Below are 17981 nucleotides of genomic sequence, written 5' to 3'. Positions count from 1 at the left end.
TGGCTGATGAGTCTCTGTTAGCTGCAGTGTTTTGGCTGCTCTTGAACATAAATGTAATTCATAGATGAAAATTTTCCCATAAGTCTTCATAAGAATCTTTTAATTCCTGGCTGTAGTTATGTCTATATTTAACTAGCAGAGAGCATAAGGTCTTCTGGCTCCTGTCCTTGAGAGTAATTCCTTGCAGAGGAAATTAAAGGTACTTTGTAGTGTGTGAAGGAAGCTTCTTGTGCAGGGAGTGCACAGTACATGGAAGAATATATGAAAGCCTCTTGTTTCCTAGTTATTTTTCCAAGGAAGGATACATGGGAGGTAGGAGCTGTTTTTGTGTTGTTGGTGGTGGTTGTTTCTTAATGCTGCCAGAATGATGCAAAGGGACCCTCACAGAGTGTGACTGCTTGTGCTGGACTTTGATGAGCTCTGACTGCGGTGTCCAGGCTGGAGGCCAATGTCAGGAGGTCCTTTGATATCTGGTGATGGGCTTGTTATCACAGTACCAGATCACCAGTTCCTGAGGACTCACAAAACCCTCTTTATACTCTTAAGAAGCTGAGCTTTTGATTTTGGTCTTACTTTGGTGATCTAAGCTGGAAAAGAAGTTGTGTCAAAGATGTTGTTCAGCTTGGTTCTTCCCCTTCAGTTTCTCATTTTCAGAGATGATCTGAGGTCTGTGTCGTTACTCACTTGAGTCAGGGTGGTGTTGCTGGAGCAAAATCCTGTGTGGGGCTGGCTGAAGAGCTGACACAGAGCTGAGGAATAGTTCTGTACCTGTCGACTCTCTGCACTGGAGCACCACTGAGCTGGGGGATTGGAATAGATCTCTTGTGTGGGTGCTTTTAGTGTGTTTTTTTTTTTTTTTTCCCCTGTTGTTTTCTTTTAAACCTTTACCAGAAACACAGAGGGCAATTTTCCACTCTCTTCTCACCTTTCCATGTCTCCTCTGTTCTGATTTTTTCACTTGTAGAAGCTCTTTTAATGCCTGTTCTGTTAACAGGCAAAATTGTCCACAGCCAACCTTCTGGTGCTGGAGTATTTTTTTTCCTCCTGGTGCCAACAGCTGTGAGCCATACGGTGCCAAGGCCCCAGTGGTGCCAGAAGGAGCTGAACAAACTATTAGAAATGTTTCCAAAACGGTCGTCATCCCCACAGCCAGGCTTGGTGTTTGCATTCCTTCCAGAAGTCCAGTTGGTAGTTCAGTCACCCTCACTTCTGAGCAGCTGTCATTCCACCCTCATAACCCATCTGTGGCTGGGCAGCCTGCTGCTCACCTGTGGCTGAGTGGGTGCACTGCTGCAGCTAAGCACGGGTGGGGCTGGCTCATCTCTGAGAATGAAGCTGTACCTTCTTGGCTTAAAAAAGAAAATCTGAAACTTGGTCTGTTACTGGATTTGGGACTAGTACTGTTCTGGTTTGGAATGTGTCTGAAAAGCATGCAGAAGTCAGAATTTGTATCCACTTAAACAGGCTCAACAGAGAGCACGCTTTGCAAGAAATCAAGTGGAAACCTATTTATTACCTCTGAGGTATCTGTACTGTCCTTCTCCTGGCCCTCGCAGAAGCTCCCACCTTTTTTTTTTTTATAATTGAAAACTATCTAAATGGGAGACTTGCCATTGTTTCCCACCATCCATTGGGCCTCGATGATGAGCTGCCAAAAGCTGGGTCAGTTCACGTTGCTCTGCATGCAGCGTTTCTTGTCTTAGGAAACATAACAATATTAATTACAAGAAACTCCTCTGTATTTTAGAGTTTCAGCTGTAACAGTGTTTGTGACCAGAAGGTGATGCAAACTTTTGTATCACACTCTTTCAGGATTTTCTGGGATCTGGAGACCCCAAAGACACAAAGATGCTAATAAAAAAACAAGCAGATTGGGCCAAGAATACCAATGAACCCAAAGCAGCAGTGGAGATGTACCTGTCTGCAGGCGAGCACATGAAGGCCATAGACATCAGTGGGGACCATGGCTGGGTGGATGTGTAGGTTTCAGTTCCATCTCAGAGATCATGTGTAGTAACAGCTCCAATGAGTTATTATGAGTTCTGCATAGGTTTAAAGTAAGCTAGAACTGGTTTGATATGTTCCTTTGTTTCTGTCAAATTGATTATTTGAAGTGCATCTACAACAAAAAAAAACATTTAAAAAGTTTATGTGCTTAGAGGGTAGGGACATCAATATGTTACAAAAACAAATGCCTTAAGCAGTAAAGAGCATGGATGGGTTCATCTGTTGTATGACACTGTCTTCTAAAATATGCATGTCTTGAGCTTCTCAGAGTCGTCATAGCAGCAGTGATTGTATGTGATAGTCTCTTTCTGCTCGTTTAAGCTGTTAAGGATAATCATCTAGAAGGTAGGGAAGACCCAGTAGAAATTCTGGGGCTCACTGGGCAAATTCTCCTTGGTTTGCAGTAGGCAACACTGTGGGGCATGTGCTGAGCTGCTCTCAGACCTTGGGCAGGTCACTCGGCCTTCCCTTGCCTTGGCTCTGCCCTGTGGCGAGGGAGTTGATGTTTATTCAGGAGTCTTTTGTACAGGCCAGTGGTGAGGAAGTGTGTCCCATGTTAGAGAGTCATGCAGGACCGACTCCCCTCCTCCCTCTAGCTCTGTGACTGTGCAAAGAGCCCAAGAAGCAGATTTGCACCTATGAGTAAAGACAGGAGCAGGTCTTGAGTTCGTAAAAGCAAAAAAAGAATAACGTGGAATGTTTACTGAAAACTGTTTAGACAGAGTTGTGTGGTGCTACTATTATTAAATATTAACTGATTAAAGGTGAAGTTATTACAATGATTGAACAACAGGCAAACCAACAAGGCAGAACCTGAAACATGTGGCTTCTTTTTGCTGGGTCTAGGTTAATTGAGATTGCTCGAAAACTGGATAAAGCTGAGCGTGAGCCTCTGTCAAGATGTGCCTTCTATTTTAAGAAGCTGGATAACCCTGGCTATGCAGCAGAGACCTACATGAAGGTCGGTGACCTGAAGGCGTTGGTCCAGCTCCACGTGGAGACTCATCACTGGGAGGAAGTAAGCATGCTCTTGATTCCTGTGTTTGGAACCACCACTTCTTGCTGCTGCTGGCTGCAGGAGAGGGAGACAAACATCTGGCTCCCCCAGCACTGCAGTAGGTGGAGGGGGAGGCTTCTGTGGGATGTGATTCAGAGCTGAATATTTCCTGGCTGAATATTTCTTCGTCTCTCTTCTGAGTTGAGTTGTAGCTGCCCACTGGCTATGGTAGTCCGTGGGAAGCTTCTAGCCCATTAGAAAGAGCAGATAGCAATTATGCCATGGGAGATTCTGTTTTGAACTGTCTTATTTATAACTTGGACGCACCCAAGTGAGATAACCACACACATAATTCAGATCTCATGAGCGGGTGCTGCCTTAGTGTGGACCCCACTCTGTGACTGGATTTATGCTTCTGATTAGGCAGAGTTCTGACTTCACTGGTTTGGTTTTTTCCATGCAAACATGGGTCTCCCAGTACCACCCACTTCACAGCTGGGGTCACCATTAATTTTGTTATTTATTGTTTTTTCACATGAAGTTTTTGATAGGTGCAATTTCTGAAGGAACTGTTTTCAAAGTGCTGCTGGAATTGACAGATGCCCTCCCCCAGTTATATGTGTGCTTTGGAAAATTGTACACTTGGTCCTTTATTGACTGGTTAATGGGTTTAGAAAGTGGATCTAAATTGCATTTATAGTGTTACTTCAATTTCTTTAGAAGATATAGTCATTAAAAATAAAAATATTTTTGTCTCTTGCTGTGAAATCTACTAAATTTCCTGGATAATCACTTTCAGGTTTTCCTGAGTCAATAATCAGGCTGTTGCTATGCTTAGCTTCTTTTCTTTTGTTGTTGATTGCTTTTTATTTTAAAATAAATTAGTTTCATGCTGGAGAAAACATGAATTACCCTCTTTATTCTGTTTATGTATTTTTATTGTGAATTTACTTAGAGCTAAAGGATTGATCCCCTGGAATATTCTAAACCCTTTTACTGTTTAAACCATGCAATATTCTAAAAATGAATTTTTGTTTACCTCAGGCGTTTGCTTTGAGTGAAAAGCATCCTGAATTCAAAGATGATGTCTACGTCCCTTATGCTCAGTGGCTAGCAGAGAATGATAGGTTTGAAGAAGCCCAGAAAGGTAAGGATGTCACTGACAGATCACTGGTCACTCCAGATTTTCTCCATACTCTTCCAGTACAGATTATGCAGCCTCTGCCCTGGAGACTTTCTCACCAGTGGGATTCAAAACCAAATAGAATCTATGTTTTCATGCTGGTATAAAAGTAGCTGGAGGTCTCCTTACTTGATAAGAAGAATGTGATGGATCTATCAGAAATGATGGCATCTAAATTCAGCTCCAGATTTTCTATCTTGTTGTATGTCTGAGTGTGGCACATGGCAACAGTATTTGGCCTATAAGCTGAACTGTCTTTATTAGAATACATTTTTATCACAATAGAATTCAGAATGTGGTGGTGGCCACCTTTCAAACTTGAGTGGAAAACATGGTTTCTCCTTGTGCAAGCCCAACGTTATCTGAATATAAGTAAAATTTTCCTGTTTCTTAAAGCATTTTCATGTGTTTTCTAGCCTTTATACCTTTAAAGAGAACTGTCAACCTTCCATCATGTGGACAGGCTTCAAGATGTAATGCATAAGCTGTTGTTGGAGGAGGAGAGGCTGAAGCAGTCCCCGTGTGGAGCCAGCAGGGTTTGGGTGCAGCTGCTGTCAGGGGCAGCTCCGTGGGAGCGAAGCGCCTGCCGCTCCCAGAGCCAGCCTAGAGCCCAGGGCACACCTCGGTGGCTGACAAGGGCCAGGCCAGGGAGTGTGCCAGACCTGGTCTGTCTCCACACAGAACGAGCTTGTGTGCCTCAGTACCACACCCTGGAGCACCTGCTTTAGGGGGCGGTCTGGTCGTTTGTGCCTGGAGCTCTGGGAATATCTGTGTGTTGTTCCCAGGCCCTCAGAACACAGGGGTGTGGTTCCCAGTTTGTTCCATGGAGCTCTGTGCTGCTGTGACTCAGCAAACACACACCCAGAGCTGGCGAGCTCGAGATGGTTGGGTAGCTCTGAGGATGTGGTTGTACCTGAGCTAGCTGAGCCTGGGGGCAGTTGTGCTGTGGGGTTGGGTTTTTTGGGGCTCTTTGCCCCCGACCCCATGAACCTGTGTGAAGACTGTATACACAGGCACATTTACCAAGTGAGAGTTTGGGATATTACTTTATAGTGGTCTCTGAGTACCAAATAAAGAAATGCTTTTAATAAATGGTAGGAGATGTAGTAAGTGCTGTGCTCTTGCAAAATATTCAACATTACAAACCAGAGCACTAACATAAATCGTGAATTTATTGTTGTTTTGAATGAAGTTGTGATTTGCAGTGTTTGGAGATTGCCATTGCTTGTTTACAGATCTAATCATCATAGCACCTTTGTTCTTTTCTGTATTTAAGAAAAAGTAACCAATGCTGTACAAAATCCACGCACTCCAGAGCCACTGAGACAGAGCAAAAGCCACAAAATACCGACAGATGCTTTTCATGTTCCATTAGTGTCGCTGCTTTCAGGGAGGAAAATACCAGTGTATAATCCTTTTCATCCTGCCCTGGATAGGCTATTTGATATGGGCTGAATAGATTGCTCTTAATTTAAAAACATTAATTTCAGTTAATTGATCTAATCGCACTGTAAAATCCTCTTTGTTTTGGCCTCTTTGTAGCATTTCTCAAGGCTGGCAGGCAGAGAGAAGCTGTGAGAGTGCTGGAGCAGCTAACACACAATGCTGTGGTTGAAAGCCGCTTTAATGACGCAGCCTATTATTACTGGATGCTTTCCATGCAGTGTTTAGACATAGCCCAAGGTAAGTAACTGAAAGGAAGTTTGTATTTTTACCTCCTTGTGCATGTAGACAAACAGTCACTGAGTTGTGGGAGCACTGCTGTAACCACTTCTCTGTGGTGTGGCTCTCTTTGGGGTTTTTTTAATGCTACGCAGCTCCGGCTTGTGCTATTTTTGTCCTCCCTCTGGTTTTCCCATGTGCTTATTTAAGACAAATAAGCAAAGGAGCAGCATCAGCATGTGTAGACCTCCCTTTGAAAACAGACTAGAGCCAAAATTGTGGCCCCTGGGACCATGTATCCTCATGTACCTTCCCACAGCACATATTAACTAGAGAAGCAATTGGAAGGTTAAGGTACTGGTAAATAAAAGATGATCTTGGAGTGTAAGATACATCTAATATTTGAACATAGGTTGGAGAGGTACTTCACAAATTATCTCTGCCAACAGAGATAAAACTGATAGCTAGCATCTTGTCTTCTGAATGTATTTCACTGGGAGAGGTGGAGCCAGTAGTTAATGGGTGTAATTTAGTAGTAACGAATGCAGATTGATAATACTGCTTTTTGCCTGGTGCTAAAAGTACTTTTGGTTATTTTTTTAGTTCAGCTGATGCATGATAGTGCTGATATGTTACCCCTCAGGTATTTTAGAAATGCAGATTTTTCTCAATGCTTAGTAGTGTATTTAGTATTTATGAAACAAATGTTTCAAAGCTAATTTTATTCCTAAACTCTGGAGTTATGGATGAGGTTTCTAGTGATGCACATGTACCACCTTCTATCCTTAAATGAGCTATAGCCTCTATCCATGTTAAAACCTCAACTGTTTTGAGTTTTACCACCAGTTTAGATGATGGTAAATTTGCTCAGAAAAATGGCAAGTCTGTATAATGTGTGATTTGCACAGGTAGATGGGAACACTTGAACTGGTACCTCTTCTGGAGGTGCTGGCAGTAAAATCCTAACGTGCTGTTTTGTTCTAGCTGAGTCTCATAGGCTCATCTTGGAGTTTTAACAAATGCCTTTGCCTCCCGCAGAGAATGAACAACAGAAGACTGAAATGTTACAGAAGTTCCATCACTTCCAGCATTTGGCAGAAGTTTACCATGTCTATCACTCTATTCAAAGATACACTGTAAGATACTCACTTTGGAAGTTGTGTGCTTACGCTTCCTGAGCATTTTTCTTTAGGGAGAAATCCTAAAGTTTAGGAGAAGAGTGTTTAGGGAGTCCAGAAATAGCTAGGAATTTTTGATGACTTTTCAGGCAATTAAATATTGAGTGTAGATTAGTGATGCTGTACAGTAAGGTTACTTCTTTGCCTTCTGCTGTAATAAGAACTGCTGCTGCCTTAGTTCCTGAAAACTGCAGTGCAGTTCTGGGAGGTCTCTCTGCTTGTCTCGGAGTGTGTGGAAAATAAGACAATGATTTCCCAGCCCTTTTTTCTGGTTGTCCCCATTTGATTCCACGGTGACCTGAGCCTCTGATTCTGCCCAGGCTGTGGTCAGCTTTTCCTTTAGTTGGGGGCCAGCAAGGCTGAGCAGAAGGCAGCCTGGCTGAGGTGTGCATCAGCAGCGATGGGTGTCAGCTCCTCCAGGATGATAAGCAGTCAGTGAGGGGCAATTACACTGATATTGCTGCCACTGCTGGTGAAAAGCTCTTTGTAAAACATTTGAGCACTCCTGATCTGTGTCCTTGCCCAAAAGAAGAGACTGTGCCAGCCAGGCTACTTCAGGCCTTACAGTGGTGGAGACTCTCCTGTACTGCTGGTCTGTCTGCCCTCCTTTTGAAATACCCTGTTGAAGATTCTGGTTTAACTACATGGATCTTCCTTTCGTTTTTTTTGCGTGAGCTCTGGTGATAAGGACATGCAAAATCCACTTGCCATATTCTGTCAGCACCTCCCCTTTTTCCAACTGTATGAAAGCAACACGGTACTTGAGATGCCTCATGTTGTGATTCTTAGTGGTACGAGTTGTTGGTTTTCCAGCTTAGCAATACGTGTCTGTATTTTTAATACTGCAGGAGGAGCCTTTCAGTTTCCACTTGCCTGAAACCCTCTTCAATATTTCCAGGTTTCTGCTTCACAGCTTAACAAAGGAGACTCCTTTGGGGATCTCTAAAGTGTATCCTTCCAATACAGTACAAAATCTAGAAGTTATCTTGTGAGATACATGAAAGGAATAATTGATGTTGATCCACAATGCAGAGATCTCCTGTAGGGTATCTTCAGTTTCACTGTCGGTTATAGTTAATGGAAACTGACTTTTGTCCCTAAGGAAATAATCAGCATCTGCAAACCGTTGTGTGTTTAACCACACTACTATTTTTAATTATTTATTTTAATAGTTTTGTAGAGCTGTACAAGTGAACTAACATGTAATTCTCAAAACCATCCACCCAGGCCAGTGTACTGCCTTTGTCAGAGCAGCACGTTCCAGGGTACCAGTCACTGCAGCAGGGTGTTGGCTCTGAACCCTGACAGCATTGTTGCAAGGAGGCTGAACTGGACAGGAGCAGGGGAGCAAGGGGCTTTTGCCTTGCCCGAGGCTGGCATAGCTCTGCAGTGTCTGTCTGCCAACCATGTGCACAGCTTTGTTAGCCCATTGTGGAGAGCACGGCATAAACATCTGTGTGAGCCCTGCAGAAATGGCCCTGCCTGTAAAGAGAACAAGGAGAGTCACTGGATGCCACAGCAAGGCCTCTGATTTTTTGTTTTCACTTAATTTGTGGCTTTGGATAGGAAATTAGCTCTCCTCTTTGTGACTTACTCACTTATAAATGTATAACCAGTCATAAAGTCTTTCTTAACATGCCTTGTGATCAGTAGCTTCCTAAGCAGCTGTTCCTGTTGTCCCTTGGTGGAAGGGAAGGACGACCCTTGGTGAGCGAGGCAGAGCACATGCTGTTTACAGGAAGAACGTGTATTTAGCTGGTGTCTATGGGCTGCCAGTGTTGTAAGGATTTTTATTTATTTTGATGGGGTAGAATCCATTCACCCTAAAATTACTGAAATTTTGTAAATGGAGTCAGAATACTCAACTAAAGGAATATCTATGTACAGTCAGTTCCTTCCTTTGCTAATGACCACGCACAGACATTTTGATGGTTCTGTCACACTTAGTTTTAGAAGGAGCTGTGTAAGTAATTCCCATTGTTAGAGCCTCTTGGAGGTACCGGTGCTGGATGTGCTTTGTTACACAGCACCTCTGATTAGAAAGAGTAGCACAGATTTTCCTAGATGCCATATGCATTTTTATTCCTTAATTAAATTCTAGCAATACTTTATTTGCCCTGGCCAAGCAGAGCAAAGCTCTGGGTGCGTACAAGCTGGCTCGTCACGCCTACGCCAGGCTGCAGGGCCTGCGGGTCCCCGCCAGGTTCCAGCAGTCAGTGCAGCTGGGCAGCCTGACGGTGCGCTCCAAGCCCTTCCACGACAGCGAGGTGAGTCCTGGACGCTCCCTGGCAGGCCTTAGTGCATGGCCTGATCCAGGGATCTGAGCTGCTGCGTGCACAAAGAAGCCTGAGGTGCATTATGCACAGCTCTGTGATACGGTCGCATTTCTGCGGTGCTTTTGTTGGTAGTCTTCAGGTCAGACTTCTTTTGCTCCTGAGAACAAATTAAAGTCGTCCCTTTCTTTATGGGCAGCTTGCACCCTCCCTCGCCTGTCTTGCATCCACCTTCCTCTCAGCCTATTAATTCTCTCAAGCCCTTTTCTCTCCAATCCACTTGCAATTACTCCACGGTCTGGGTGTCTCTCTGCAGCTGGAGGTCACTTTCATTTGTCCCACTCCTAGCACTCCTCCCCTCCTCCCCCAATCCCCAGAATGACCTTCCTGCCTTAAGTCGTATTTTACCACCTTTTCTTCTCTAACTGAAGTCTGACTTTCTGCAGTGCTTTATAAAGCCACGTCTCATGGAGTACTCACTAAAAATAAACTGTATTGTGCAAGTGAACACATGTATCTGGCCACCTGAAATAATAGAAACACAGTCTTAAGAACTGCCCAAAATAACTGTGCTCTTGAAAAGAAGAGAGATTAATTAATTGGACAGCTTGAACTTGATCAAACCTTAGAGCAAAAAACTTTACTTTGGTAACCTTCTCTTGGACTTCTTTTGTCACTGTCTTTGATGCAGAATTCTGTTTCTGTTACTGCAAAGGGAAGGTGGAAATTTGAGGTGAAAATGTAAGTGTTAGAATGGTGACGACAGCTTTTTTTAATGTGAAAACGTGCTGGTTTATTGAACAGGGAAAGCATTTTCAGATGTTAAAGGATCTGATTTCACAGCAGGATTTCTGCAGATCAGCGCTGTTGCAGCATCAGTGGTGTAAACCAAAGGAGACCATATTTAATTGAAAACAGAGTTCTGGACATACTGATCTCTTTATGATGACTTTTCTCTGTGTGTGTCTTTGCAGGAGCTCGTGCCCTTGTGTTACAGGTGCTCAACCAACAACCCTCTGCTAAATAACTTGGGGAACGTCTGCATTAACTGCAGACAACCTTTCGTCTTCTCCGCTTCCTCCTACGGTGCGTCGGGCTGTCGCGTGTGGCTGTGCTCTTCAGGCAGATAAATGCTAATTGGAATGTGTGGCTGCTACTTAATTTCTTCTCTCTGGAATATTACTTGGACAAACAAAACTTTCCCTTTGATGTTATTGGATTTGACTCAGTGGCTGCCTCTTGTTGCAGGAGTGGTTGGGTTTCATTGCAAGAGAGCAGGAGCAGCAGAGCATCGCTTTGGTGGGGGCACTGGGCGTGTGAAGTGTCTCGTTCACACAGATGTGATCCTTTGAGAACTTTGGGGGGGGGTTTGGTTTTATTTAACTTGCCACGTGTGGGCAGAACGCTGTGGATGCAGAAGCCAGAGGGTGTCACTGCTTGAGGGACACAGTGTCTTTCAGGAGGCGTTTTCCAAGTTCTCACAGGTCAAATGCTCCTTGCTTTCACACCCCTCAGAAGTGCTGCATCTGGTGGAGTTCTATTTGGAAGATGGCATCACAGATGAGGAGGCTGTTGCTCTCATTGATCTTGAAGCTCCAAGGTTGAATAAAAGAGAGAAGAAATGGCAGGAGACAATGAGCGACCGTATCCTTTTGGTGAAAATTGCTTTCCAGCCCTTTTCTTATGGGGAAAAAGCAACTATTTTTAATTTGTTCCCCCCACACCCCCTAGTTTTAAAGTTTTCTTTTTGTCATATGACTGATAGGAGAACGATTGCATTGTGTTTCCTTTTCAAGTTAGTATAAGAATCTGAAGTGTGTTACTCACATCCAGTAACAGCTTGTTTAGAGACTTCCTTCTAGTCCAGGGAAGCCAGTGTTGCTGAAGCTGTTGTGTTGCTTTGGTGTCCAGAGCTCCTGCCGGCTGTGGGGGCCACACGATGTTAAGTGCAGAGTCATGCACAAGAAAACACGATCTCTGACTAGAGCTGCTACAAATGTAATTTAAATAAGTTGCTTCATATGCTTTTTGTCATCTGTCAGAACAGGGCAGAGAGGGAAGAGGGCAGAGCTGATGTCATGCTTGGTTGTGGTCAGCTCTGCCCTTCTACAGCAGCTGCAGTGCTGACTTTCCCTGCTCACTGTAAACCACAGCAAGCCCTTCTCTAGGACTTTGTGTCAATCTGGGCATGCTGGCAGCTCGAGAATGCACTGACCCTCTGGATACCAGACCTGCTGTATGCCTCCACATTGATTCTGTGAGTGCTGGCTGCTGTGAGGACAGCTAATTCAACAGGAGCTCTTTATCTTCCTTACCAAATGCATCTAGATGCACAGAGTTTGAGGCTTGATGACAATATGGATATTACTGAAGATGATGATCCCTTTACAGCAAAACTGAGCTTTGAGGTAGGAGCCTTGCCTGTATGTTCCAGTTGTTTCTCTCTTGCTACCAACAGAAGTGAAGAGAGAATTTTAACATATGCTCAACGCCACTCTTCTGGGGTGAATGTGTTACAAAGACTACTGCAAGAGAGACACAAAGCAGGGGACTGGAAGAGAGGGGTGGAACTTGACAGGGAAAGGGATTTACCAGTTAACTCGTCTCTTAAAACACCAAAAACAAACCCCACAAAACAAGGTTCTCAAAGTAAAAATTCCTGGAATTTGGTTTTCTCGTTGTGCAACAGTAACAGTACAACAGGGCTGTGCCCCAGGGTGTTCCTGTGTCTAGGGACAGAACAGTTGTTACTGTGAGGTTTTAATAAAGACTGTGGGCATAGGTGTTATTTACAAGGAATTGGGTTAAAATGAGTAACAGAAGCTCACTGACACCGGGGTAGAGGTGTGACTGGATGCTGCTGTTGCTGGAGGTACTGATAAAACTGGAAGTGAGTTTGGTGGGACTGGACTCGGGACAATCCTGTAGGAGCGTTTTCTACTGAATTTTACTTTGCTTCTTATGAGATCTTATTAATCCTCCAAGGGCTTTGCAGCTGGTAATAATTCTTTCTAAACCTTCTCTCCTGCAGCAAGGAGGCTCAGAATTTGTTCCAGTGGTTGTGAATCGTGCTGTTCTCCAGTCCATGAGCCGGAGGGACGTCCTGATCAAGCGCTGGCCGAAGCCCCTGCGGTGGCAGTACTACCGTTCCCTGCTGCCAGACGCCTCCATCACCATGTGTCCATCGTGTTTTCAGGTACTCTTTTCATGGAGAGGTTTTTAACAAGCAAAACAAAACAAACAAACAAAAACTACTGAGAACACTATGGCTGAAACAATTCTGTTTATTGAAACCTTATACTTTAAAATCTATTCAGCAAATTACCGAGTGATGTCAAAATAGAGAAGGCAATGAAACCAAGAAATAAGCTGTGTGATGCACAGAGGAGCAGCTGCCTTCTGAAAGCTGGGAGGCAGCTGAATTGGAGAAGCTGCACTGACAGCAAGTCGGAGCCTCTCGAGCAAACCTTGGCTGAACAGCAAATGCTGCTGTGTGTTTGTTTGGTTTTCCTCTGCCTCTCTGACTTCCAGCCGGGTCCAGCAGGGAAAATCCATCAGTAACTAAGTTAGTTTGTGGTTCTGTCCTGCACCCTCTCCTTCCCCTCTCAGGAGCAGCTTTCTGAGACTCGAATTCAGTCACATATGCTTCCACAGAAGCTGTCTCACTTTTGTCCTTGCTTCTGCAAAAGTGACTAGTTGGTCTGAGCCTCTTCAGTGGCACACTGGCAGTGGCCTGCGAAGCACTGGCTGCTCTGCTCCGGGTTAGTGTGCTCGGGCAGTTGAAAGGTGGAGGAGCAGCTCTCTTGTAACAGCAGCTTCACGATGTCTGTGCTGTAGAGGAGCTGTGGAGCTCAGCATGTGTTTTCTTTGAGCTAGTCATGGGCTGACTTGTCCCTAAATCTGTTCCTAATTAACAGATGTTTCATACAGAAGATTATGAACTTCTTGTACTCCAGCATAATTGTTGTCCATTCTGTCGACGGAGAATAGATGAGTCCAACCAATGAAGAAAAACAGCCTTATACCTCAACTGACAGACTTCCCTCTTGGCTTGGCAGAGCACTGCTTAGATTCATAGTTTTCCTAGAAACTTGTTGTCTTCTTCCAGTTTATACGTGAGTGGAGCTGAGCTGAAGAAAATTAACTATTTTTTTAAATGAAAATGTCTGTCCTTTGTGGATGTCCTCTACATTTCCCAGGCAAACAGCTGAAGTGCTGCAGATCTTTGCAGGAAGTAATTGTTGTTTTTACTCCAACTTGTGTTAGGACTTGATTTGTTTTCATATGTACTCATTATTAACAGATCTTCAAATAAATAGGAGTATTTTTCATTACTATTTGTCTTGGAATTTGCTATAATGCTGCTTCTGAGCTTGAACTCTTTCTATTCCATTTGGGCAAAACCAGCATCAGAGTTTAGAATTCTTAAAGTGGGATCTGATGAGTTACACTGATCTTGGTACCAAGGACCACCTATCCCACTCCCAGTGGGAGAATCCTGCTCATGACTAGTGGAAGGAACGTGTGTGACCTGGTGGGCTAAACTGACTGTATTTGAATGGCTGTAACTGTGCCAGGGTGCCAGGCCGGAATGCCAAAGAGCCCACAGTCAGCCAGGGTTCCCACAGCACCTCCTCTGGACCTGGCACAGGAGAGTTCTTTGCTCTTGGCTGAGGAAATCAGAGGTGATGTCACTTGCTGTGGCACTGGAAGGCTGGGATGGCTCCCGTGACTCCTCGTGGAAGGTGCCTCTGCGGGGCGGGCACAGCCTGCGCCCTGTCTGCGCTCATCTGCCAAGGTGTGATGTGCTGAGGGAATATTTCTGAGTGGTATTTCCCCTGCGTTGTGTCAGTCCAGAGCCACGAGTGGAAGCAGATGGACTTGCCTACTGCTTCAGCCTTTTGCAGAGGGGACTTTAATGATGCAGCTGCTTGACCAAACGTGGTGGGTCAGCCTTGGGCAGCAGCTCGGCCCTCGTGCTGTAGTTTGCTCCCTTACCTCCTCCCCACAGGACTGTGGTGAAAATCAGAAGAGCAAGCACAAAAAAAGCTCATGAGATAAAGGTAGTTTAAGGGAAGCAAAGCCACGTTTGCAAGTAGGACACTACAGAATTGACTCGCTGCTGCCCTGTGGCAGGCAGATGTCCAGCCTGCTTCTGGAGAGCAGGGCCTTGGCATGAATAACAGCCACCTAGGGAGGCTAATGCCACAGACACATCTTCCCTGCTTCCTCCCTTCTCTGAGCCTTTATTTCTGAGCACATCATCACCTGGTGTGGATACCCTTTGGGCAGCTGTCCCAGCTCTGTCCCCTCCCCACTCTGGCTGGTGGCTGAGAGGGACAGAGCGGGAAAAAAGAAAACCTCCATGCTGTGCAAGTTCTGCTCAGCCACAGCTACAGCCCTGCTGAGTTGCTAGCAGTGGTTTAGGCCCAAGTCCAGCAGGCAGCTGCTGTGAGGAGCAGCCAGTCCCAGCCCCGTGTCCCAGGTGCTTGAGTCTCCTGAGGACAGCCACCGATAGTTCTCCAGCAGCGGGAGGAGTCGTGCAGGTCGGAGCTCTAGGTCTGGACTTCAACCCAGCATAGACTGTGCCCATGTTACCACGAGTTCTACTGTTGTGACATCTCATCTGTCACAGCCTCCCTTTGTTTGGGGTGGGAAATGATGTTCTGCTTCTGAAGCTATTGGCTGAGGTGAGCTGATGAAGCAGCTACCATGTAAGCAGCACTTTGCACGTGAAACTCGTGTGATGTTTCCGTGTCTGCCCGAGTTCCTCTTGGAAGTGACATCCCCCAATGGCACTGCAGGGTTTCCGAGTCCCTCGATGGTTCCTGACCAAGTTTGCTTAATTTGCCACTTTGACAACATTCTGTTCTAATTACCACTTGTCTGCTTTCTGCCCGATCTGTTGCTGTGAAGACTTTGCGACTGACGTGGATAAACAATGCTGTTGGAGATGGGAGCCAGGATGGAATTCAGCTTGTTCTCCTGGAACTGAGCTGGCTTTGCAGAGCTAGTGGGAAGGAAAAATTTTAAAAATAAATACATAGGGTTTGCTGTGACAGAGACAAAGTGGATCAAGCAAATCAGCTTCTTTCTGTTTTTAGCTGACTCTGTGAATGCAGTCCAGGTTTCAAAAGCATACTGGGTGTTTCCAGGCAAAACCACACTCGAGACATCTCATACGTTGTGAAGTTGTCCTGGTCCCAGACTGCCCTGTGCCACTCACTGATGCTCTTGGGTAACTTCCCAATCAGAAGTCCCTGGATGTACAAGGAGTCCCACCACGCTGCTTTTGGCCGAGGCTGCTTTGGGTGGTTAGCCAGGTGCTGCCTCTGCCTTGCCCTGTTCTCACACCCCCTTCCTGCTTGCCTGTCCCGCCGCCGTCCTCCAGCGGTGACGCACGCCGGCCCTGAGCTCCAGCAGCAGCTGCTGGCCTCAGCAGTGGCTTATTGCATCAGAGCTTAGGGGGCCACATTTCTGTGTGGGGAAGATAAACCCTTAATCCCTCTTGTGTGCCCAGGCACAAGTGCGGAGAGCTGCGCTTGCAGCTGGGCAGCGGCGCTGCTCTTGCCTTGGCAACACGTGTGAAAAGTTAATGGAGCGGGACTTGGAATGAGCAGGAGGGTGTGAGGAGGTGCCGATTGCTCATTAACACGAAGCAAAGACCTTTGGGACTGTCCCGAGTGGTCGTGGCCTGCCTTGGGCCACAGCCAGCAGGTCTGCCTTTGTCTGTGGGGCCAGCACTTCAGCTTTCAGACCTTCCTGCGTGGAGCGAAGGTCTCGCGGCTTAGTCTCTCCTTTAGAGAGAGTACAGAGCTTTGTGCTTTCTTCCTTTATACTTTTTGTGTGTGCTGAACTAACCCACAGGGAACACTGGTAAAAACTAGGCCAGGACTAAAGGAAGTTTATTAAGGCCAAGAGGACATGAGCTTCTGCCCACCTTGCACCCATGAGCTCCAGTGGCTCTGGCATGTCCTCCTGTGCTGGGTGCACTGGCAATTCCCACTCCTCCCGACTGTAAGGAACACCCAGCTCAGCCCCTGGCTGCAGCCAGGACAGCGAGGGGAGGTGGATGCTCAGTTCCCTTCCAGCCCCTCTTCCCTCCACAGAACAGAGCAGACAGTCCTTGCTGAGCCTCCCTGGGGGGACCAGCCGGTGCCTGCCAGACAGAACAGTATTGCCTGGTAATGGGAGAGGTGGTAAATGGTTGGAGAGAAAAAGAGAAGAGATGGGGGAAAATAGCTTCACAGCTTAAAAGATTAATCGTGATGGTGTGAACTGTAAGGAGCCACCTTCTCCAGAAGAGAGATCCTCTGCGTTTGGTTTCATTGTGCTCACACTGCTCTACATGTTGTCTCATTGTCTCTGAAAAATAAAGAAAACGTAATGTCCAGCTCAGCTGTTGGTTGGCACATTTCAAGCACAACTGAGTGCCTTGAGTGGGGAGGCAGAGAGGGGGAGGACATGGGGGGGCTCCAGCAACAGCATCCCCTGTGGAATTTGATGATTCTACAAGGTTTCAGGGAGATCAAAGATGTCTGTCAACCAGCACATGAAGCTGAGTGTTGGCTTCAGCTCAGAACCTCCCTTCAGTGCCCTTGTCCATCAGCCTTCTCAGCACCAGTGCAGAATGACACCCAGGTGTCCGGGGGGCAGGTTGTTTCTTGGGTGTTACCAATGCAACTGGCACGACTCAAACCACACACAAAGCCAGGCACAACAGGAGCAGGCACAACAGGAAACCTGCCAGCAGGGTCTGTGTTTCACTGTGGTGTTCACACCTCGCCAGCCAAATCCTGCAGCAGAAAAAGAGGTGGCGGAGAGCACGTGAAAGGAGAGTTGGTGATAATCATGCTGCCCAAGAGCACCTTCCTGAACACTCCCACAAGGAATGGCCGTTAACAGTGGGGACTAGCTGGTGTCATGGATCTGCTTTCACATGTGGGAACAGGCCTGGAACACCCCTGATGGACCACACCACACCATGTCTGCCCAGCCCAGCCACCATCTACATCTCCCAAACCAACAGTCTTGAGGTTTTGAGCTGTGAACATCCCTCCTATTAGCAGGGGATGGAAAGGAGGTTCTGCTTCTTGGTCAGAGCTGAAAGTTCAGCCCAGTAGCCTTGAGGAAGCACAGCCAAGGGAAGGGTCCCCATGGGCCTTGTCTTCCCCAGCGTCTCGATGGTAACACATCCCATTCCCGGTTCCTCTCCGTAGGAAAACTGAGGTGTTCCACAGAGATGGGCAGCACACCCCCGTGTGCCCATGGAGGGTGGAATGGAGCCCCTGAGTGCAGAGTGACAGGCAGCATGAGCTGCGGCCGTCCAGCTTGGGATTGTGGGGTGCAAGGACCACCCCAAACCCTGGCTCCCTGGGGAGCGATGCTGTGTCAAGTGGAGCTGCTGTCAGGGTTGGGCCCACCCAAATGGAAGGTGTGGTGCAGAGCTACCTCTTTACATATGACCATGAGCCGTGGTCTCCAACAATGACAGCGTGGGCCAGAAACAGGTGTCACCCTAATACCTCCCCAGGAAAGCCAATTACCTCTGGATGATTATGATTAATAACTGTAAGCCCTAATCGCGCTGACACCGATGCCTGGAGCTTACCCCGGGGGGCACTTTATAAGGGGTGCCCTGTGGAGGGGATCGTGGCCACTTCTCCTCGGGGTGACAGCGA

At 46.4% G+C, this 17981-nt stretch overlaps 1 protein-coding gene across 3 annotated transcripts in view; it reads left to right on the top strand.

The window, feature by feature from the left end:
• IFT122 (intraflagellar transport 122) overlaps positions 1 to 13358 on the top strand; it is a 31168-nt gene extending 17810 nt beyond the window's left edge. For all 3 annotated transcript variants that reach the window (XM_008942457.1, XM_008942458.1, XM_008942456.1), the window contains 12 exons: positions 1813 to 1979; positions 2854 to 3025; positions 4049 to 4151; positions 5730 to 5870; positions 6888 to 6985; positions 7876 to 7976; positions 9129 to 9294; positions 10275 to 10386; positions 10816 to 10944; positions 11629 to 11708; positions 12332 to 12496; positions 13218 to 13358. In XM_008942457.1, the coding sequence (XP_008940705.1) occupies positions 1813 to 1979; positions 2854 to 3025; positions 4049 to 4151; positions 5730 to 5870; positions 6888 to 6985; positions 7876 to 7976; positions 9129 to 9294; positions 10275 to 10386; positions 10816 to 10944; positions 11629 to 11708; positions 12332 to 12496; positions 13218 to 13307 (1524 nt within the window). In that variant the 3' untranslated portion in view covers positions 13308 to 13358. The remainder of the gene's footprint in view (positions 1 to 1812; positions 1980 to 2853; positions 3026 to 4048; positions 4152 to 5729; positions 5871 to 6887; positions 6986 to 7875; positions 7977 to 9128; positions 9295 to 10274; positions 10387 to 10815; positions 10945 to 11628; positions 11709 to 12331; positions 12497 to 13217) is intronic.
• The last annotated feature ends 4623 nt before the right edge of the window (positions 13359 to 17981 follow it).

This window comes from Merops nubicus, unplaced genomic scaffold (genome assembly GCF_000691845.1).
Source record: "Merops nubicus isolate BGI_N331 unplaced genomic scaffold, ASM69184v1 scaffold47376, whole genome shotgun sequence".
Classification (NCBI taxonomy): Eukaryota; Metazoa; Chordata; class Aves; order Coraciiformes; family Meropidae; genus Merops; species Merops nubicus.
Note: the sequence above shows the minus strand (reverse complement) of the source record. Positions and strands in the feature narration are given on the sequence as shown.